A 24,696-nucleotide genomic window follows, 5' to 3' on the forward strand; every position below is an offset into this window, starting at 1 on the left:
AAAATATTGTTCTTATTTAATTATTATTTATTGAATTTATAAAACAATGTTAATTGACCCTCTTACTTGATGATATATATATATATATATATATATATATATATATATATATATATATATATATATATATATATATATATTAATGTGATATTATAAGTCTGAGGTGCACCAAGCAATTAATTAATTAATTAATTAAACTTATTTAAATGATGCAATTATGATTCTATCTTCTTCTTAAAGTGCCCTCTCCTCAATGGAGGTTGGCTACTACAATTTTAAAATCTTCTCTATCTTCAGCTGTTCTTATTAGCTGTTCAAAATTTAGCCCTGTCCATTGTCGGATGTTTCTGAGCCACGATAGTCTTTTCCTTCCTAGGCCTCTCTTTCCCTCGATTTTTCCTTTCACTATAAGTTGGGCATATTGGTACTTATTATTTCTCAGTATGTGGCCTAGGTATGATGTTTTTCTAACTTTTACTGTGTTAAAAAGTTCTCTTTCCTTGCCTATTCTATGCAGCACTTCTTCGTTTGAGGTATGCGATGTCCATGAAATTTTGAGCATTCTCCGGTAGATCCACATTTCAAAGGCCTCCAATTTATTTACGGTTGATGTTTTTAGGGTCCACGTTTCAACTGCATATAGAAGAGTCCACCAGACGTAGCATTTTGATAAACGTAGTCGAATTTCGAGTTTTATTCGAAAATCACAAAGCAGTTTTTTTATTTTTTCGAAAGATTTTCTGGCCTGTTCTATTCTCGATCTTATTTCTAGATCAGGATTTAGGCTGCTATCGATCCAACATCCCAGGTACTTAAATCTATTGACCTGTTCTAAAATGTGCCCATTTATTGTGCAAGGTTGAGGTACGTTTTGGTTTTTTCGAATTGACATCACCTTGGTTTTTTTAATGTTTATTTTCATACCAAATTGCTCACAGGTCGAGTTGGTCTTGTCGATGAGTCGTTGTAGAGCTACGTCGGAATCCGCAATTAACACTGTATCATCGGCGTATCTGATACTGTTGATATTTACGCCATTCACCTTGCTCCATCCTTGGAATCCTCCAATGCTTCTTTAAATAGTAACTCGGAGTAAAGATTAAACAGCAGAGGCGACAGAACACATCCTTGTCTAACTCCCCTCCTAATTTCTACTTCTGCGGATGTGGAACCTTCGATCCTAACTCTGGCGTTTTGGTTTTTTAACAAGTTTGGTTAACAAGTTTTTTAAGAATTTGATGTCTTTTCCATCTAAACCGACTTCTTGCAAACGTTCTAATAGTAGGTCGTGTCTTATTCTATCAAATGCTTTTTCGAAGTCTATAAAGCATATAAATATATCTTTCTGTTGATCGTAGCATTTTTGGGCGAGAACTAGTAAACTGAACAGGGCTTCTCTCGTTCCCATGCCGGCTCTGAATCCAAACTGATCGTCTCCGATGATTGTTTCGCACTTTCTATAGATACGATTATGTACGATTTTTAGTAGGACTTTTACTGCATGACTCATAAGGCTTATCAGACGGAACTCATTGCAGTGTTGTGGGTTTGGCTTTTTTAGTAGTGGGATGAATATTGACTCCAGCCAATCTTGGGGTATTTTACCTGTATCATAAATGCGATTGAATAAAAGGACAAATATTTCGATATTTTCTTCGCTGATTAATTTTAACGTTTCTGGGTATATTCCGTCTGGACCTGGGCTTTTATTTGTTTTAAGATGATTTATTGCATTTATGATTTCAGATTTCAGAATTGTTAGCCCTTCGTTGTTATTTTCCAATCTTGGTTCTTCTCGTATGTCGTGAAAAAGAATTTTAATATAGTTTTCCCATTCTTTCAGTTTGTCTTCCGTTGATTCTAGCACACTATTTAATTTTCTTATCTCAGGGTTATACTCGTGTTTCAATATCTATGCTTTACATATAATAGGTAAGGTCCAAAGAATACCGGAATAATAAAAAAATATATGATACAACATTATATATTGAAATAAAATTCACACTAAAATATCTTCAATAAAAATATCTCATATAATGATTATCAAAATTTTGTTCTACGTACGTGAACCTTCAAAAGTTAATGGTATATACAATATAAATTAAAATTTCAAATCAAAATTGTTGTTCTAAATCTCCTGATCAATTTCTAAAGCAATTGTTAAACAATGTGTTGTTAATAAAGAAAAACTGACGAATGGTAAAACTGTCTCTCTGATGATGAGTTGTCCAAATCCTTGTTCCTTGTAGCCTACACTATCTATTCTTAGCAGTCCCCTAGGTAATCAGCAATCTTACAACAAATTATTGCGAGCCTATCGTCTTTAATGATCTCCTTCAAATTCACGTATCGTTCAAATGATGCTAGCTTCTTTTCCTCTCGGTAAACTGAATCTCTCGTTCCGGCCTGAACAGTGACTCTTGGAATATAAGTAGAAAAATATAACTTACAATATTTTACTGAATCAGCTTCCGTCAGATACACTTACTCCACGAAAACTCACAAACATTCACTTCTACTGCTGACTACCTCTGGAGAATCACCAGAGAACAACGACTGTTCGCCTTGAACACTTGGAAAAACAACTGATTATCTTTTCTCCCTCAAAAATCTAACTAAACTCTCATTCCTACATACCTATCCCATTTTTTTCAATCTCCTCCAATCAGAGTTCTTCACACTTATCCCCATCTACCATTTAGATAACAAACAACAATTTTACATACAATTATAAATTTTCTAAAAACTATTAACATGCTAATCGGTTTCTACAAATTCTTAAGAACTAACGGAGAATTATATTTTCTAAATATTTCTATTCTATTGTCTTATTCACTGTATATCGACGTACAAATCTATTTGGAAAACCCGCTCGCATTGTTCACGATTTCACTAAGCTCACTCACGTCACTTGAATATGTTTTACAAAGAAAATAACTTATGCATTTATTTAAATTTTGTTTACTACAGGTAATCCAGGATAATGGACATATTAACAACAGACGGCAACACTGTAATCAAAACGTAAACAAATATTTTATTTGTCGCCTGCAATAAACTCAATTTCTGAGAGTTGTAATGAGAAATAAATTATTGAAAATATCCAGTGAACAATATAAGACATTAAGTGAAGGATAGTGCTAAGAAAAAAAACTTTAAAATCGGTGAAATAACATCCGAAAACACCAAGGCCCTATAAAAAGTAAGATCGCTGTAATTGATAAGCCTAATTAACATCAAAGCATAGAAACGAAACTCTGACCTTTGAAATTGCGACGTTGCCGTTGTGAGTAGACTTTCGGCGTAGACACAGAAAAATAACAACGGTTAATAAACATAAAATAAATACGGCAAACGCTGTCTTCTCTGTTGAGGTAGAAGGCAGCTTTGGCGCCGGAAAATGGAAAAATATATGAAAAATTTAGACAGTGATGATAAACTTTCAGAAGGACGGGCAAAAAGGAAGGACAGATATAAAGACAGTGAGGAAGAAGATAACATTTTCAGAAAGAGCAAGAAGCTCTCGAGAACACTAACAAAAACTCCAGAGAAAAAAAAAATGAGGCAACAAAAATTGATCAATTACTAATAATGATGAGCCACCTCACCGATGATATTAAGTTAATAAAAAGAAATCAAAAAGAATGCAAGGAAACGATAGAAAAGCTCATAATGGAAAACAGAGAGCTGAGAAAAGAAAATTCAGAACTAAAACAAGAAAATATAGAAATCAAGGAGGAACTCAGACAAAAAACATGGAAGTTATGGAAAAACACCGACGAATAAATAACATAGTTATGTACGGCCTAAGGATAGACACATATGAGCAAGCAGGGTTAAAAGGAACAATCAATAATTTCATCAAACAACATCTAGGGGTAGAGGTTAAAATAAGGAATGCTCACAAGTTAGGCGAAAAAACATGCCTAATTGAATTGGAGAACCAAGAAGAAAAAAGAAAAATAATGGAAAAAAGCACAAGTTAAAAGAAATTAAAGAGTACAAAATATATATCAACGAAGATGCAACCATAAAAGAACGAGAAATATAGAAAACAATTAGAAACATTGCTCAAGAAGAAAGAAATGTACAAAAAAAAAAAACAATATGTACAAAAACATAAAAAAACTAGCAACTAAATGTACTACTGAAATAACGTTGACGAAACAAGCACAGAACAAGGTTAGCGATAATACAAAAAAAGGAAAAAAGAGGAAAAAAATGAAAACCGGACCAAAACACAAGAAAACATTACGAAAAGAACACTTACTTTTAGGAACATGGAATGTAAGAGGCTCATATGGAGAAGGCAAACTTAAACATTTAGCGAGAGAAATCGAAAAGTTCCATTTTGACATAGTAGCTTTACATGAGACGAAACAGCTGGGAAATGATATATTAGAAATAGAAGACACAATGTTTTTTAACAGCGGCGGAAAAAATCGAACGTTAGGCACAGGTTTTATAATAAGAAAAGAGCTAAAAGAAGCAATAGTAGAGTTTAAACCATTATCAGACCGCATATGTAGTATCAGGTTCAAGGGAAAATACCAAAAAATTACCCTCATAAATATTCACGCGCCTTCAGGAGAAAAAGATAATAATGTCAAAAAATGTTTCTACAGTGAATTAAACAGAACAATCGAAAATATACCCAGATATGATATGAAAATTATTCTAGGCGACGCAAATGCTAAAATAGGGAAGGAAGAAGTATTTAGACCGACAATAGGAAAATATAGTAAACACAATGAAACTAATGAGAACGGACAATTCCTGATAGATTTCGCAAGAGAAAAAGATATGATCATAATGAGCACATATTTCGAAAGAAAAGAAATACACAAGGAAACATGGATATCGCCAGATAGAAAGACTAAAAACCAAATAGACCACGTGCTCATCGAAAAAGAAGAACAGAACTTTCAATAACCAATATACCATCCGACACGGCAGAGACTATACGCCAAGACGTGTCACGCATATTACGAACAGCTAAACCGCCAAAACGAAACTTAACACACGAGGAAAAAGAGGCATTAAATTCATTGCGCAAAAATAAAGAAATCATTGTACTTCCAGCTGGTAAAGGCAATGCTACGGTGGTTATGAATGTCATAGACTACGATCAAAAGATGAAAGATATTCTAGACGATCCATCATACGAGAAGATATCGACTGACCCGACAACATATCTAGAAAAAACAACAAAAGCAAAAATACAAACATCTAATATTAATAAAGATTATCATTTTCAACTTATTCCACGGGAAAAATCATCGAGATGTCCAAAACTGTACGGTCTACCAAAAGTTTACAAGGATGGATTACCACTACGACCAATAGTGAGCTCCATCGGATCACCGTTACAACCACTGGCAAGGTTCCTGGCTGAAAAGCTACAGCCTTACGCAGAAGAAGCTGATTCCTACGTCAAGAACGCAGGCCACTTCATCGAGCGTATAAAAGATGTTACTCTTGGGCCGGGACACTTGTTAGTAAGTTTCGATGTTGTTTCACTTTTCACCAACGTTCCCATCAATGAATCCTTGGAAATTATAAGCAGAAAATACCCAGTACCGCAAGATACCCTAAATTTGACGGCACTGCTTAAACAACACATATTTTATATATGGTGATCAACGGTACAAACAAGTTGAAGGGGCACCGATGGGTTCACCGCTATCTCCCGTGATAGCAAATCTTTTTATGCAAGACATAGAGGAACGGGCAATAAGAACAGCAGAATATAAACCCAAACTATGGCTTAGATATGTGGACGACACTTTCATCATATGGACACATGAAGTAGACAAACTTACTGCATTTCTAGAATACATTAACAGTATCCATCCCAAGATCAAGTTTACGATGGAATTAGAAAGTAATCAACAACTACCTTTCCTAGACGTCTTAATAATAAAGAAAGAAAACGGCAACATTGGATATACAGTGTATCGAAAACCAACTCACACTAACAGATACCTACATGCAGATTCACACCACCATCCTGCACAATTGAATTCAGTCATAAAAACTCTGACTATAAGATCTGAACGACTAACAGACGAAGAACACAAGAAAGAAGAAATGCAGAAAGTTACAAAAGCGTTAAAAAACAACGGCTTTTCCACACACAGAATCGAAAAGGCACGAAGACCACAAAAAACAACAAAAGAAATAAAAGAAGACGAAAAACCGATTGCCAAAACCACTCTACCGTATATTAAAGGCACAACAGAGAAGATAAGCAGGGACCTGAGAAAACACAAAATAGAGACTGTCTTCAACACCGACAGAAAAATCGCAAACATATTACCATCTGCCAAGACAAAGATTCCCCTAGAAAACCAAGGAGTTTACAAAATTCCCTGTGGAGAATGCGATAGAGCCTATATTGGACAGACAAATAGAAGGATCCAAGTAAGACAAGAAGGACATCGCAATGCCACCGAACGAAAAGAAACGACGTCATCCCTAGCCCAGCATTCTTTAGCTACAGGACACAAAATTGACCTCAAACATACGGTAATGTTAGCGAATGTCGAAAACAAGAGAAAACGAATTATCAGAGAAGCCATAGAAATAGAAAAATAAGAAAATAATTTAAATTCTCGAGACGATGCCCAAAGATTGCCAAAAACATGGAAACCAATTATCCCGAAGAATAACGCAAGAACGGAATCGACCAAGACCCTGCGCACTGGACCAATTACAAGAGCGCGCGCAACGCGCAGTAACTACAAAAGCCAGCTGCCTAACACCCGTAGCGTCACTTCCACTCGAACATCGACAAGAAGCAAACCATCCAGAGAGACTTGAAAATGGCAAGTGAGATCTTGCCGAAACGTCGTCAAAATGGTTTTTATCAAAACCAACAACATTTAACGCGGAGTCAAACCCGGAATACCATTGATATAACATACAGCTCCCGCGGAAATATCAAAACTAACACACACACACATATATATATATATATATATATATATATATATATATATATATATATATATATATATATATATATATGTGCATTTGTATCCTTTTTGCCTCCGTATATACAACAGACTTCCCTCGCTCCACCAAAACTAGATGTAGTGTGTGCACATATAATGCATCATTAACCTTATTTTGATGTATATTATAAAGGCAAAGAAAGAGGGGTAATTATTTATTAACCTAATTTTATACAATTATTTTATTTGTGTAATTCTTGTTTGCCTCCATACAATGAACGTACTCTATGGACTCATTTGCATATTTTATATGATGTTGCAAGTGCGGGTCCACCTCCGTAGATGTTGCCAAATTGATCGTGTTATTATAGTGATCGCGAAATATGATTCATACTTCTTATACTTAACTCTTTCGTATTTCTAGATTGAAATTTATTTGCCCTTTTTCATTTAGTCTTTTTATTATGTACTGTACAGTTATTAGGTTTCTGTTCTGTTTTTGTTGTATTTTACCTTCTCTGATATTTTTTAATAGTATTGGTATTGATAAAGATTATTAATGCGTAATCGCTTTCCTCCGGTGGTTTCCCGAGTTCTATGACTTTTTTTCGGCGATTAACAAGCTGGTCGAACTCTGTCTCATTTCTCAGTATAGTACGATTATACACATTATACAGTTTACCTATTTTAGAAATTCGTTTTGCTTTGTGTATAAATACATGTGGTTGTGGTATACATGATCTATTCTGACTTTTATAAATATGTCAGAACTGCCTGGATTAAAAAGGTAAGTTTAAAAATATCTAATTTTAATTTAGACTATAATTTCAATTATTATTACATTATTGTCTTCAGTAAATCAAACAATGATGTTATGGCCAAGGTACCTCGAACAAGAGGGAGGATTTTATTGGAACTTGCTAACGAGTTACAGGAAAATAAAGAAGGTGAGTTATTTTTTTCCAAAAAATTAATAAACGCGGCCAACAATCCCAATCATTTTAACATTAACAGTGTAAACATTTTTCCAAAAATATAATTAGTTTTCTACTTCTTTTATGTTTAGTTAATTAGTATGCCTTTGTAGTACAATCGTATTTTAATCAACGGTACAATTTATACAGTGGCTCACAGTAAATATGATCATTCGTTTAAAATATGTTTATTGCGAAAAATATCTACATTTAAAATTAATAAATTCAATGTTGCAACACAACTTTTAACATAAATAATATGAAAATAAATTAAACAAAAGTCTTCCAACTAAAGAAATTTAAAAAAATTAGTGTGGGTATTTGTTAATACTAATGCTCACAATAAAAATCGCCAATCTCCACTTCATTACCATAATTTAACAGTAGGTAAAATTTTTATAAACGTCTTGTTAGTACTTGGGAGATAATACCTCCTTTGAGCTCGGTTGGAATTGATTTCACTAATTTTTTACAATAATTAGGACTAATTTTACTTCATTTTTCTAGAAGAGAAGTTTTAAGATCTTCTTTATTGTGAATATCATGTTTACGGATCTGAACTCAATAAGGAAAACTAAATTACAGAAACAAATTACTAATTGCATTTAAGTCAGCTGATTATTTCGGTGTTTGAATTACCTTCCGTCAATTACATAATAGCCATTATTTAACAATTTGTGCGGAAGCTTTGAATCGTTATCATTGTAGAAGACAAAAGTATCTACAATACCTAACTTCTCAACGCTTTTATTTAAATTTGTTTTCAATCTAGTATGATAAAATTTGCTTTCGTCAAGAAAGAGCACATGTTTGAAGAAGGAAAATCTTTTGCAAGATGGTTCTTGGTAAATTCTGTTAATTTTTGCGTTATTTTGACTGTCGTAAGATTAGGTACTTACTAGCTATTCTATTATGAAAGTTATTCTTTCGTAATATCCGTTGTATGTTTTATCTTGTTGCAGCACTTTTGTACTTCAATAGTACGCAGTTCTTGAACCATTTTTTATTTTTATAAAAATACATCGTTCTTCTCTTATACTTAACGTTTTCGTATTTCTAGCTTAAAATTTATTTGCGACGCTGGTTTCTTGTTTCCATTTTTTTATTATGTTGCACAGTTGTTCGGCTTCTATCCTCTTCTAAACATTCATATTTAATGATGACGTCTACACTATTTTGCAGTTATAAAACACTTTTAATTTCTAACTACAAAACAAATAAATGAAATAGTATCAACTAAACCTCTTTTGTTTAGGGGAATTCCCCGATATTCGGATTATGACGATGTTTGTTAGTATGTATTAGAATTAACAAATATTTTATTTTTTAAATTTAGTGTAGTCGAGATGACTTTTTGTTCCTTTTCATATTATTTACGTTAAAAGCTGTGTTCCAACATCGAGTTTATTAATTTTTTAATGTTCTTATTGTACGTACCGTTCGCGTCATAAAAAACTGGTACAACTCTTATAACCGAAAATCGTGTTTTTCAAGTTGTGTAAGTTGAGCTTTTCACGTGTGTCATTCTAATTTCGAAGGCAACGTTGCCAGTTCAACGAAAATATTATATCAAACCAGCTAAAAGCAGGGCTGTGCGACAGGTCGCAGGTTTTAGTATATTAAAAACTAAAACAATATCGGTCATTCTCGATCAGTCAGTCACATTTATATTTAAACATTTATTTAAACTCACATCTTAAAAAATTTTGTTAATTTTGAAATTTTCCATTATCTCAGTACCCATACATTGATTCGTGTTTTATTATAATTTATGAAAATATTTCAATTTAAAAATAATGATAGATAATAAATCTAGACATGACTTTAAATTATTATGTTTAATTTCAAATCGAAATGTGTGATTGGTTTCTCGTAAAGTGTAGCACAAAACTGTATTGAGTTGTGGAATACTACAGTAAATAAAACCCACTGGAAAAATTTAAAATTTAATTTGAAATTAATAAAAAATGAATAATTTTTGCAGTGAACAAGTGTGGAATTTAAATATATGTATTACCATTTGAAAAGTTAATATTTTGTCATAGCTCCATTATTATTAAACACTTCTTTTAATCTTCTGGGAACTGAGTTTATTAAATTTAGTGACAAATTTTCATCTTCGGCCAAGCTTTCCTAGGTTTCTTCAATGATGGTCCATAAATGATCCCTGTTTTGGGGAACTACATTTAATTTTTGTATTTTGTTGATCATAAGTCCTCAAACGTTCTCTATTGGATTAATATCTGGACTTTTAGAGGGCCATGGAAGAGCTGCAATGCTATTTTCCATAAGGTAATCCCGTACACGGTGGGCTGTGTGGATGGAACAGTTGTCATACTGGAAAATTAGATTATTGTTGGGGAAAATTTTCCTAACCAATGGCAACATCACATGATCTAATATATGTAAATAGGTTTTAGTATTGAACCGTCCTTCAGTTCTCCAACACATTCCTAAACCTTCTCTATACATCCAAGCCCAAACATTTACAGAGAACCGTCCGGACTTATCACTTGATAAAATATAGTTTTCGTTAAACCTATTTCGAGGCGATCTATAAACCCTAATATTGCCATCATAATGAGACTGGAATACTTTTTCATCAGTAAAAATTACACGGTCCCAAAAATTGACTGGATCATTTAAAACGTAATTTAAAGCAAATAGGAGTCTACTTTGTTTATGTTCCTCGCTAAATTTGTATTTTCGGGCGGCTTCACAATTTTTTAAATCTGTTCTTCTAATTCTCCTTAATGCTGTAGTTATAGAAGCATTAAAGTTTGTATTTACTTTTGCTTGCCTTGCCGTATGGAAGGGATACGCTCTTAAATAATTAGTTAATGTTTCATCTTGTTGGGCTGTAGTAATAACTGGTCTCCCACTCCCTCTCCTTATATCCAAAGTCTCGTTTTCCCATTTTTTTTTAATGTTGGAGATTGTGGTTTTGCTACTATTTAACTCTTTAGCCAGTTGTCGAATAGACCAACCATCTTCTATTTTTGAAATTATTCTCGTTTTATCAAACTGACTTAACTGACGTGGCATCTTTAAAAATTCACTTTGACAAACTTGCCAAATCTGACTGATGGCAAGCAATATTTGTTATGTTACTCTTTATGTTTAATCGTTCGGATATGTTCGGGAAGTTTTCACGCGCTGATAACATCTGTAGATATTAAACCAACATTTTTCAGTTATAAGAGGATTTTTTAAGACAGACGATGATATCTTACTCCGCTTAATTTTATTCTCATTATCATTTATACACAGTAAATCATTTAATTTTGAAAAAATATGCATCTCAATGTGTAGGTAAATGTTTTTTCTTTACATTTTATACATACTAATGTAAAAAAGTAATAGTCTATTTATAGATAAAAACGGATTACAATTAGGGTGTAGATTCAACCTCCATAGAGAACATTACAGTGAGATATTGGATTGTAATGTAATACTGTCACGTTTTGAAAAGCATTTTTCGCCCCGGATATTTTATAGTTTATAATCTACGTAGGATAAAGTATAATGTTAGTTTTTCACATTTATCGTTTATGTAATAAATAATAAATTAATTTAGGTAGTTTGCCTGTTACTAAACTTATTGACATAACATACAGTCAACAGTTTGTGTTCTGTAAGTAATTGATTCAACATTTTGGACATTAACTCAATCCTCTCTCTGGTTATTAAATTTATTAGATACGGTTTTTTGTTGTTAATAATAAAAATAATACCTATCTAAAAACTTTATACATTTTTGAACGTTATTTTTTACGTTTTACGTTTTATTTAAATATACTGAAATTCCGTTATCTGTGATGGCAACACGGCAACACATTGTGTCCAGTCTGAACACAGGTTTACATTGGGAAAAAAAAGTGTACCAGTTTTATATGACGGGAAGTGTACTATATTTTTTACAATAAATATATAATGAACGAATGACGACATTTATTTATCTTAACGATATCTATATTATTGACGAAGTTACCCTCGCAAACACAATAATAATTATTAGCCCTGATAGCGATCAAATCTACAACGTTATTATCAGCTGTCCCGAAATGAAGTCATTTTAAATGGTAAAAACAAATCATAATTTAATATTTTATACCTCTACGACAAATTTAAGTGCATTAGTTAGTGCTGACAATATTATCTCAAGTGAGTAGCACTTCTTTTCGTATTATTTTTGTAACAATAACAAAATAACCTTTAAATAATACCTACGTAAAGAGATAACAAAAATTCCAGTTGGGTCTTGACCAGTTTTTTGGACCGGCCACAGGACCGGCTCAACTTCTGATCTAGAAAATTAATTAAAATGACTTCATACAACAATAATACTACACACAACTCCGTTAAACGCAATTACTCAGATGTCGTAAATTATTTTAAACATCCAACAAAACAACAAGCAATAGTCATTTCCAGCATTGAAGGCACAAAAATCCATGATTACGTCGTAGCTGTTGGATCACTAGTGGGTCCAATTAATGTACTTTTTGCCTCAAGAATTGCTAACAATAGGATATGCATATATCTCTCTTCAAAAAACACTGTTGATGCTCTTCTTCATTCTTATAAATATATTGAAATAAATGGATGTCAAGTCGAAGTAAGAAGATTAATTTCTCCAGCCCAGAGACTTCTAATATCTAATGCATGTCCTACAATCCCGAACGAAATAATTGAAGAAGAATTACAAAAACTTGGTATTCACACTGTATCTAAAATGACTTTTCTTCGAGTAGGTATGTCTGAAAGTGAGTACAGTCATGTTCTGAGCTTTAGAAGGCAATCATTCATTACACCCCTGGAAAATATGTCTATTCCTGACTCTTTTACCATAACTCATGATAATACTTCCTACCGAGTATTTCTCTTCATAGACGGATTCAGTTGCTCCAAATGTAAAACCATTGGTCATCAAGAATCAGAATGCGCTAACATTTCAAACCAAACTAATTCAACTACCCTCTTAGATTCAACTCAAACCACATCAACATTATCTAAACATCATCAACCTAATGATACCCTTTCAACTCCCCTCTCAAATTCAACTCTAATCACATCGTCATTATCTAATCCTAATGAACCTAATGATAAAATATATCAATCTATGGAAACCGACCTCATCCAAAACATATCTAAAGATAATACAAACACTTCGTCTTCTTCTTCCAAAACAACATCACCAGCTGTAAATAGCACTAAAAATACTACGGAAACCGACATCATCCAAAACATATCTAAAGATAATCCAAACACGTCGTCTTCTTCTTCCAAAACAACAGCACCAGCTGTAAATAACACTGAAAATACTACGACACCAGAAACATCAATAACCTTAAATAATGCAGTCAATTCTAAACAGCTAAAAAGACATAGCATATCATCTCCTGAAATTAACGATGACAACCCAAAAACCGACTCATCCGTTTTTAATACCTCTAAACAAAATAAACCAAAAAAGAAACCCAAAACTTCTTCCAAAACCCCCCGCGAAGATGTCATCCATTCCCTAGAATCCATCAAAGACAAAATCGAAAATAGATCACCGCCATTTATACTAAATTTTAATTAAATATGTGATTTTATGGAAAATGTTTTAAACTCTCATAACCCTGAATTAACTTCTAAAGATTACTCCAATGAACCAGAGGAACTAATTCAAATCCTTAATTTTGTTTATTGTTACACCCAAAATTCTAGATTAAGAAATAATATCACCCGACTAAAGAAAAAAATAAACCCTAACCCTTCTTCAGCTGACGAAACTGACGAATCGTCACTAGTTGAAAAATAATTAACGGATGACTAATTCATTTATAGTGCAATGGAACATAAATGGGTTTTATACCCATTATGAACAGTTAAAACTACTAATCGGCGAGCTTTCCCCTTTAATTATTTGTCTTCAAGAAACCCACTTTAAACAAAATAACATAAATTTAAAAAATTTTCAATGTTTTAAAAAAAACCGAATGGCTCAACAAGCTAGTGGTGGAGTAGCTATTTTCACCAGAACTGATTTGGAAGCTAAACCGATCGCGCTAAGTACTAATCTTGAAGCTGTAGCAGTCTCTATTACCTATCATAAAAAGATTAACATATGTAACATTTATTTACCACATCCTAGTAATCTAGATATGCACGAATTAAATAATCTTATAGACCAAATTCCACATCCTAAATTAATTTTAGGAGATATGAACTGCCACCACCCGGCATGGAGAAGTCACAAAACTGATAAATACGGTAACTTATTGAAAAACCTAATTGATTGTTCTGATTTATTGTTACTTAATACAGGGAATCCAACTAGATTTAATTCTTATAACGGTTCATTTTCCGCCATTGATTTATCCTTATGCAGTCAATCACTCTCAACTACATTGTCATGGAACACTTTGAACTCATTATATAATAGTGACCACTTTCCAATTTCTATAACATCAGATCACATTCATCCCCTTGATTTCCCAATATATCAGTCCTGGAAATTAAAAAATGCAAATTGGGCATCCTATCAATCCTATATAAATAATAAACTTGAAAACTTCCATTTAAGCAATGATATAAACTATGATATCACCTCTTTAAATAATATTATTATAGAAGCAGCTTTAGAAAATATAGGAAAGACAAAACCCTGTAAAAGGCAACCCGTACCTTGGTGGAATAGTGAAATTGCAAAAGCACTCTCATCTTGTAAACATGCCTTTAATAAACTTAAAAAACATAATACAGACGAAAACTTACGTAATTTTAAAAAACTCAGAGCTGAATCAAGATATCTTATGAAAAAAAGCAAAAAAGATACTTGGAAAGACTACGTATCGTCCATAAATTCATCAACACCTTCACAGGTTATTTGGTCTAAAATTCGGAAACTTAAAGGTACCAACTCCTTTAGGCATATCAATGCACTAACATATAATAATGAGATCATCACCTGTAAAAAAGCTATTGGTGAAACTTTAGCCGAAGTTTACCAAGAAAATTCTAGCGACCAAAATATAACGCCGGAATTCTTATTACATAAGCAAAATATAGAATCATTCGAAATCGTTGATAAGGAATCTGGTGATCCATTAAATGCTACCATAACTCTTCAAGAACTAGAATACTCTATTGTAAACTCCAAAAACACATCCCCAGGATATGATGATATTCCACCAATATTCATAAAACACCTACCTTTCAGAGCTTAAATAATATTGTTAGATTTATTCAATACCTGTTTTTTAAATCATAAATTTCCAAAACTCTGGTCTCAGTCAATAACTATTCCCATTATTAAACCCAATAAACCCAAAGATATACCCTCATCGTACCGTCCTATTTCTCTCACATGCAGCATGTGCAAAATACTGGAAAAAATTCTAAATCTCCGTCTAACATGGTATTTAGAAACAAAAGATCTCCTTACCCCATTTCAGAGTGGTTTTCGCAAGGGACGGTCTACATTAGATAATCATATTTCACTGCAAACCTCAATCAATGAAGCCTTTGCAAACAATCAGAAGTTGATTGCAATATTTTTTGACATAACCCAGGCTTTTGATAGGACATGGAAACACTCTATATTAGCAACACTTAATAATTATGGAATTCAAGGTAACATGCTTGCTTTTATAAAAAATTTCTTAAGTAATCGTTCTATACAAGTTAGAATAAATGGAATCATAAGTTCTCCAAAAATGCTAGATAATGGAATCCCTCAAGGATCCATTTTAAGTCCAACCCTATTTTTAGTGGCTTTTAATAGCATCATAAATGTAATCAGAGCTCCTATTAAAGCTAGCATTTACGCGAATGATATTGTTATTTACACCAAATCTAATAACCTAGTTTCAGCAACAAATATATTACAACTTATGTTAAATCGACTTCAAAATTGGGCATTACAAACCGGATTCAATTTTTTTGCAGAAAAAACTCAATACGTAATTTTTAGTAAAAATAACACTCACCATACAATTAATTTAAGATTAAATGATTTACCTATAAAACAGTCAACAGAAGTAAGTTTTTTAGGCTTAACTTTCGATAAAAAATTAAATTGGAATGTGCATATTAATAAATTACAACAAGCATGCCAAAACCGGTTAAACATACTTAAAATATTATCTAATAAATTTTGGGGTGCCGACTGTAAAACATTAATTAACCTTTACAAATCACTTATTAGAAGTAAATTAGATTATGGTTGCATATCTTACGGTGCTGCAAGCAAAACTGTACTTTACTGCAAAACTTTAAAAAAACTAAATAGCATACAATCTACAGCTTTGAGATTAGCACTGGGTGCCTTCAGAACTAGTCCTATTAGTAGCTTACAAGTTTTAGCGAGAGAACCACCTCTATATATTAGACGCCAACAATTATCCCTAAACTATATAGGGAAAATATCAGCACAGAAACAACATCCGGTATTCTCCCAAATTTGCCATCCGAATATTGGTTCTACAAAACCCACTAAAAATAGCACTCCCCTTATAGAACGAATAAAATCTTCTAACTTTGATATGGATAAGCTAAATCGATCTCTACAAGTCAGTGTAAATTTTCCTCCATGGATAATCCAACCACTTACCATTGATTTAACCCTCACAAAATACCCCAAATCAACTACAAATCCGATTTTCATTAAACACTTGTACTCCGAAGTGATATCTCATTATCCTAATCATCTCCAAATTTTCAGTGATGCCTCTAAAGCTCATGACGGACATGCTGCTGCATACTACTGTAAATACACTACTCACACTATATCCATACCTACAAATTGCTGCATCCTCACAGGCGAGACCACAGCCATTTTGGAAGCCTTAATTTTCTTCAAAACGCGTAGTGAGAATAAATGTGTCATTATCACTGACTCATTAAATGCTCTATTAGGTGTAAAACAAACATACCCTACAAATCCAATATTTCGGGCTATAAAAAATGAGATAAATGTAATTCAATCAACTCGAAAAGAAGTAGCATTTATCTGGGTACCGTCGCATGTACGAATAGCTGGAAATGAGAAAGTGGACAACCTAGCAAACACAAGTCGAATAAACTCACAATACACAACCAAAACAATAAATTACCCATATTCCGATCTCAAAAACCTAATTAAAGACCACTGTATGAACATATGGCAAGACTACTGGAAAGATTCAGGAACCAAACTATATGAGATTTATCCCCTTGTGAAGACCATCTTGAATAATCCATCCAATAGAAGGGATCAAGTAATAATTAACCGACTAAGAATTGGACACACTGCACTGACCCATAGATTCTTAATCAACAAAGAACCTTCTCCAACCTGCAGAAACTGTTCTCTCCCATTGACGGTGAAGCATATTCTGACTGACTGCCAGTACCACGAAGAAACAAGAAGAAAACATGGAATCTCAGATGACATCAAAACCACTTTAACCATAAACACTGACCATGTAATAAATTATTTAAAAGATTTACGTTTATATACATCTATTTAATGTAAATAAAATGAACTTTTGTGTACGTTACTCCACTAATAACCCTTCGTGGTTGATGTGGATTATATGTTTTTTTCTAAATAAAAAAAAAAATAATTATTAGTTTTGAATATTTCAAGACTGTAGTAAATGACTGAGTTAAAATACGTTAATATTTTTGGATGTAGATACGAATACCATTATTATAAGTCAACATCAAGAGCCCGAGCCGGAATATTCTGCTGATAGAAAAAATAATGTGCTGGTAAGATTGTTAAAATTCCTTATTTTGCAATAATGTTATACAGTATTGTACAAATATAAGGAATAAATTCGTTATTTCTTAAGCCGGCGAATTATGATAGTAGGAGTCGTATAATAGCTCATTTGCAAGGTAATTAAGTTCTCTATTCTGTGATATAAACATCAACATAATGATTTATACAGGATGTCCAATTTTTTTTTAATTAAATTAATTTGGACACCTTGTACAAATAATTATGATAATGTTTATACTACTCGATAAAGAATTGAATAACCATTGCAACTGAGTTAGCACATGACCCCTATTTTCATTTAAAAAATCATCGATTACGTCATCACGCCCAGGTGGGTGACGTCATTAGTATGGTATGTATATGTCAAAAAATCATAATTTAAAAAAAAACATCGACCTGTTTCAGGATTTTTCGTTACAGTCGCCGGCTTACGAAATAACGAATTTATTCCTTTTATTTGCACCATACTGTATAATCAAAAACAGTCTTGTTACACTTATTGTTGACGAGATAATTACGCTTAATTTGTAGGAGTGGGTGAAGTCAAATAAATTTAACGTCTACGAAAATGATGATCCCCAAAACAGTCATTCTGATTCCGATAACAGCACTGACGAATATAATCAATCTCACATATCCAGGTCTTATGTTTCCGATTCCGTTGATTTAGATTCTGATGTTAGCTCAAATATTTTGATAATTCAGGAATCAATAGTCGTTAATAGGAGAAATACTCTTGCACTAGATGAATATGTAAGTGAGCATTAAAAAAATAGTAAACATTTTATTCAAGTTGCGTTTAAGAAAGTTATCTGGGATTTACCTATCGTCCCTTTAATTTTAGATAGAAAAAATTTCGAATAAAAGGAACAAGAAAAGGACTGTTTGCAAATTTTGTAAGAATAATGTAACTAATTTTGAACGACATCTAGTTAGACATCATTCTGACAAAAAAGAGGTGAAAGATCTCTCAAATTATTCAACAAGGTCGAAGGAAGACAAAAATATACGAAGAAAAATTTTATCTCTATTGCGATATGAAACTCAATTTGAGGCATTTATACAGAATGACAAAATAGATTCTAATCGATTACCCTGCGTTTATTGTAAACGTATAGTTGCTGTAAATTACTTACGTCGCCATTGCAAAACGTGTGCTACCAAACCCATAAATGAAACTGGCCATAAAATTCAGCATCGTGCTCAATCTCAAACTCTAGTTGCTGGTGCTGATCTTTCTATAAATACAGCAGCTACTTTAAGGCTTAAAAATGAAGTATTTGCAAAAATGAAAGCAGACCAAATATCATTAGTTGCAAAAAGAGACCCATTAATTCGACATTTTGGGGAAAACTACTTAAAAAACATAAGCGCGCTCAAATTTCGGTCGCTTGCTCTAATAAAATGAGGGAATGCTCTAGATTACTAATTGAAATGCGCCGACATACCGAGAAGAAAAATTTACCTTTTTTTGACATATTAAACCCTATGCTCTTTGATACCGTTGTAGCAAGTGCAAGACTAATCAGCGGTTACAACGAGGAAACTAAAATCTATAAAGCTCCAAGTTTGGCCATGCATTTGGGAACTACACTAAAGCAAATACGTGATTTGTGTAGTCATTTGTTAATGAAAGATCACCCCGATATTTTGTGTAACGATAAAGACGCAAAACTAAAAGAATTGAAGAGATTTAAGTTGTTAGTGAATAGTCAGTGGAGTTTTGAAATATCGTCATTAGCTGTGAAAGATCTTGCGGAAAAAAAGTGGAATAAACCAGTTTTATTACCTCTGACAAAAGATATAATAAAATTTAGAAATCACGTTGTAAACTGCGCAGAAACTAATTTTGAACTCTTACAGCAAGATTGGACTAATCAACAAGCTTTTAAGAAAGTAGTTGATTCTGCATTATCACTAACTACTCTGTTTAATAGATGGAGGATAGGAGATGTTCAGTATGTAACTATAGATTCATATTTAAAAAATTTCGCATGTGTTGACCAAACAGAGTACTTAGAGCAACTAACTGAATCTGAGAAGCTTTTATCAAATACATACAAGAGAGTTGTAGCTGGCGGAAAAGGTAGTAGACCCATTATTATACTCTTTCCAAAAAATGTACAAGCATATATCGACTTAACACTGCAAATTAGAAACGAAACCAACATGCTATCTAAGGAAAATCAGTATCTGTTTTCTTATCCTAGCTCTAAATCTCAGTGGGTTAGAGCAGATGTCGTCATAAAAAAATTTGCGAATGCAAGTGGCGCAGAAAATCCTGTAGCACTGACGTCTAATCGCTTACGTAAACAAATAGCAACAGTAATGCAACTAATTAATTTATCGAAAGAAGAATACGCTCATTTTGCACAATTTATGGGACACACCGAAAAGACGCACAGGGAATATTACGAGTAAGTTATCTTATTGATATATATCATTGAAAATGCTCAACAACTAATTAAAAAAAAAATTAATTTGTTAAATTTTTTGCTACTACTAATTAATACTTAAAAATTTTTTTATTTAAATAAATCATTTGTAAATAATAGCGGATTTTCATTAGAATTTTCATTCAAAGTAAGACATGAAGCAAAATACCGAGGTGCAAAAAAGTTAACAGCAGAATTTTACAATAATGACAACGACAATAATTTGAGTGACAGTTCGTGTCGTATGTGTTTTGTCAGATAACATAGAAATAGCAGTAATAAAAGTAGTTTTAGACTACGTAGTACTCTGAATAGAAATTCTAACATCCGATATAAGGTAAACATTATTTTTAATAATTTTTTCCTCTAGTCTAAATTACGCCATTGAAAAATTTGTAATGATTTTTTTTCTTGTTACTTGCTTGCAGAATAACGCAGGACGCTTACCAAATGGCAAAGATGTCAAAAATACTTGTGTTATTTGATAAGGGTCAGGGCCTTCAATATAAGGGAAAGTCTTTAGAATATATTGATATTGATCCTACCAAGGATTTGGTCGAACCATGTGATAATTTCGATGATGACAGTCTATCTGAGCCACCAAACGATCGACCAGATAATTATGTTTGTGAAGACAGTGAAGTATTGGACAGGGACAATAGCGATAACGAGACAACAACTAAGCAGAAAAAGCATAAGAAGAAAGATTGCAGTACTTCAGGTATGATTAAAAAGAAGGCGAAGAATAACAAAATACGTTGGACAGAAGAACAGAAAAAATGTGTTAAGTCATATTTTAAAGGTCATATTCAAAATAAAATTGCACCAAAAAAAGAAGAATGTCAAACATTAATTGATGAACAACCCATCCTATTAAAAAATTTAGATTGGGTTAAAGTAAAAACTTTTGTTTATAATAGCTATAGAAATACAGTGTTTTAGGCGTTTGCGGTAGTTTAGGTACTTATTCTACATTACTGAATGTTCTATTTTTTTACTTCTATAGTAGTTTTTATATTAGGCACTAGATTACTTTTTATATGTTATAGTTTTATATTTTGTAAGCTCTATTACAATTAATTTCATTAATGTTTAAATAAAGTTGTTAAATTTACATTATGGTTTTTAATCTTAGCACCGATAGAAAATAGACCATATATGTCAACCTAGCAAGGAATCTTCGAAGTAGTAAATAGTTTCATATGCCTGGGGTCTTTAATAACAAACGATAAGGATGTAACAAAGAGATACGTAGAAGTTTGACTATTGCAAGAACAGCTATGATGAAACTGGTAACAATTTGGAAAAATTCAACCATAACAATACACAAAAAACTACGGCTGATAAGGGCACTCATTTTTCACATAGCTACATATACATCCGAAACGTGGACCTTGAACTAAGCGGATAAAAAAAAATAGATGCTTATGAAATGTGGGATACCGCGGTATGTTAAGAATATCTTGGGATGATCATCGAACTAATCTATCGATGCTAAAATAACTCAAACAGTAAGAGATATATTGCTTAAACAAATACAACAGAGATATTTGCAGTATTTTGGACAATTTGCTAGAAGAACAGACACGATGGAAAAACTTATAATCGGGGGCAGAGTTAAAGGGAAAAAATCTGGGAGAAGATCTCCAAACCGTTGGGTGGATCAAACAGAAACACTGATTAACCAAGGGTTACATGACGCCGAAGAACTAGCCCAGGACCGGAAAGGATGGAAAGAAATCGTAAAAAAACTATAAAATCCTGATGATGTCACCAAATCCCAGAAGGGATTGGGAAGGATGAGCAAGGGAACTCGCATATTTATTCACAACGTAAAATTTTGTCAGGTCAGAGAGGTACATGTAGCAAACACTTTTGCCACAAGTTGTGCGTGCCGATGCTTTTAGATAAACCCAAAAACGTACCGAAGTTTAAAAAAACTGTACGCATAATATGAGCAACATTAACATCAAAATAAAGAAATAAGAATAAGAACAATGTTAATAAAACATAAAATTGTAAGGTACGTTTATTACAATAAAAGTATGCTTCAAAATAATGTAGGTGCTATTACTATTGAAAGCAATGTACGCGGAAAAAAAGTTAAATCTTGTCCTTTTAGACTTTCTAATTTAAATCACGGGCATGAAAACTTACACGATTTTATAAATAGATAAAATAGATACCTACTTAGGATCTGATAAATTTAAGATTACCCCGTAACAATACCTATTTAGTCAAATGCATACTTGCATGACATTTTCTATCGCGGTTCTCAAAAGTAAAACAATAAATATTAGCGTTTCAGTTTCTTATGACTAGACTTCGGCAAATATGCAAATAAAAATGTAGAAAATATGCGCATAAATATGCACGTGTTTACCCGAAAATATGCAAATATTTTACAAAATATGCATACAAATAAATAAAAAAATCGTAAAATAGTAACAATTTTATTTAAAAAAAAAGTGTACATAACTAAATATTTCCTACTATTCATTAAGATTTACATTTATTTTAAGTAACTACATCATTTTTAAGTATGAATAAACTTATTTAGAATTATGGTAACAATAAATGACCAAGTGGAGTTCAAAATTTTCTAACAAAAACTTGTGGCTTCTGTCTGAGTACATATATTTATATATGGAAAAACTTCGTTCAACATCAACTGATGTAACGGGAGCATTTTTCAAACTAACCAAAACATTTGGTTCTAAATTAATTGTTTCCGAAATATTTCCAGCTAGAACACTGACTACTTCAGAAAGAATATGGTAACCTTTATTTTTTTCCATAGTAGCTTCAAATTTTTTTAAAATATCTTTTCCAATATTACCTCTAACGTTCCGACAACATGACGCAAATTCTTTTATTAATGCTGTACTTTCGAACAATGACAGTTTTGGTGATTCTAACTGAGTAATTGTTTTTTGAACAAAACTAAAATTTGATTTTATAAATGAAAGTTCTTGTTGAAGCAAGTTACTCTGAAAAGTTTGTTTAGAATCCAAAAGAGATTGGGAACTTTCATCTGTTAACGTATCAATTATGTTCTTTATTTTAACAAAATGATCTGCATAAAAATTAGCTGCTTCTAACCATGTTCCCCATCGCGTTAAAATAGGTTGTGGTGGAAGAGGAATGTTAGATAGCATTTCTTTATAAAGTTGAATTCTTATAGGAGATTTAAGAAATACTTTTTTGACACTGGATATCATGGTATTTACAAGAGGAAACTTTTTTCGTATTTCCTCTGCAACTCTGTTTAATCCATGCGCTACACAAGTAACATGTATTAAATCTGGGAAAAATATTTTTAAATTTTGTCCTGCTTTCACCATATAAGGAACAGCATCCGATAAAATAAGCAGTAATTTATTAGAAGGAATAGTTGTCGGAAGAAAAAAAGTTGCTAATGTTTCTTGTATAAAACGCGAAATTGTTAAAGCATTTGTTTTCTCAAGTTGCTGGCATGAAATAAGATGAGATTTGGGTAAGGTATCTTCTTTAAGAACACCAATCAATAAATGAGCAATATACTTTCCTGAGGAATCAGTGGTTTCGTCTACAGATATGTAAAAATAATTATCTGCAATTTCTTCCTTAATATTAATTAACACCGACGAGTATAGCCCGTTCACATTATTTCTTCTTAGAGACCGATCACTTGGAACATTAAGTTTGCATAATTTTTTTAGAAACGAACTAAAATTTACATTTGCTAATTTTGAAAGCGGTATGTTTGCAGACACTAATGCGCGACACAAGTCTTCATTAAAAGTTTCTTGCTCATCTAATTTTTTTGAAGTAGATTGGAAACATTTAGCCATTGAAGTTGATTGATGTTTTCCTCCTATTTTTCCTTTTTTTGCAATGTGTGAAGCTGTTCTCACATGTTGGTCTATCTGAAATTTCTTCTCACATGCTATCTATAAATAAAAATATAAACCTTTATTTTAACCCAACCTTTAAAATATAAAAATATACAAGGTGTTTTTGGTTAATCAAATATCTGGTTTGGAAAAAAAAAACACTCGCTAAGTGTTTTAAATGCAGTATTAATCCACAAATTAGTTTTTGTTACTAACCATTAGTACATCATATAACTTATTTTAAAATTCAACAAAAGTTTTTTTTTTGTTAATTCAATTACAATAAAAATAATTGTGTTTTAGAATAGCTGACTTCATAAAAAAAAGTAAAGGTGAAAAATTTTTCTAAATACACACCATTGTATTGTACCATGGACAATTTTTTCTCACTAAAGGAAGCTATTTTTCATTTAAAAACAACCTACGAGTACTAAATTTCAAGTAAATACGTTTATTGGTTTTAAAGTTATTGTTGTTAACTAAAAGAATTTAATTTTTTTTAATTTTAACACCCTGTATCTCGAAAAGTAAATAAGTTTGACCCATCATTAACTATATCGTTTTGTTCAATTTTTCGAGAAGTATCTACAGTCAAACGTTGTAAGTGTCATTTGTAAACACCCTGTATGTATGAAATATTAGATATTTAATAGAAAATATTAGATACTTACAATTTTGCCACAGACTGAACAGTAGATT

General features: G+C 32.2%; 2 protein-coding genes across 2 annotated transcripts; both read left to right on the forward strand.

The window, feature by feature from the left end:
- The first annotated feature begins 7,267 nt into the window (after positions 1-7,267).
- Positions 7,268-18,455, forward strand: LOC140448919 (uncharacterized). Its single transcript, XM_072542052.1, has 4 exons — positions 7,268-7,743; positions 7,812-7,903; positions 17,598-17,674; positions 18,219-18,455. The coding sequence occupies exons 1-4, from the start codon at positions 7,718-7,720 to the stop codon at positions 18,453-18,455; spliced, it is 432 nt and encodes a 143-aa protein (XP_072398153.1). The 5' UTR covers positions 7,268-7,717.
- Positions 18,456-18,498: 43 nt separating this feature from the next.
- Positions 18,499-21,184, forward strand: LOC140448462 (uncharacterized). Its single transcript, XM_072541542.1, has 2 exons — positions 18,499-20,104; positions 20,551-21,184. Exons 1-2 carry the CDS (start codon positions 19,092-19,094, stop codon positions 21,062-21,064), a joined length of 1,527 nt encoding a protein of 508 aa, XP_072397643.1. The 5' UTR covers positions 18,499-19,091; the 3' UTR covers positions 21,065-21,184.
- Positions 21,185-24,696: the final 3,512 nt, after the last annotated feature.

This window comes from Diabrotica undecimpunctata, chromosome 8, assembly GCF_040954645.1.
Source record: "Diabrotica undecimpunctata isolate CICGRU chromosome 8, icDiaUnde3, whole genome shotgun sequence".
Lineage (NCBI taxonomy): Eukaryota > Metazoa > Arthropoda > Insecta > Coleoptera > Chrysomelidae > Diabrotica > Diabrotica undecimpunctata.

What these genes read in the sequence shown, in the direction of transcription:
- LOC140448919 (XM_072542052.1), top strand. Translation starts at nt 7,718, where the DNA reads ATGTCAGAACTGCCTGGATTAAAAAG. An exon ending in GAACTGCCTGGATTAAAAAG is followed by an intron (nt 7,744 to 7,811) that starts GTAAGTTTAAAA and finishes TATTGTCTTCAG; the next exon opens with TAAATCAAACAATGATGTTA. An exon ending in ATAGAAAAAATAATGTGCTG is followed by an intron (nt 17,675 to 18,218) that starts GTAAGATTGTTA and finishes CTTAATTTGTAG; the next exon opens with GAGTGGGTGAAGTCAAATAA.
- LOC140448462 (XM_072541542.1), top strand. Translation starts at nt 19,092, where the DNA reads ATGAGGGAATGCTCTAGATTACTAATTGAAATGCGCCGACATACCGAG. An exon ending in ACGCACAGGGAATATTACGA is followed by an intron (nt 20,105 to 20,550) that starts GTAAGTTATCTT and finishes ACTTGCTTGCAG; the next exon opens with AATAACGCAGGACGCTTACC.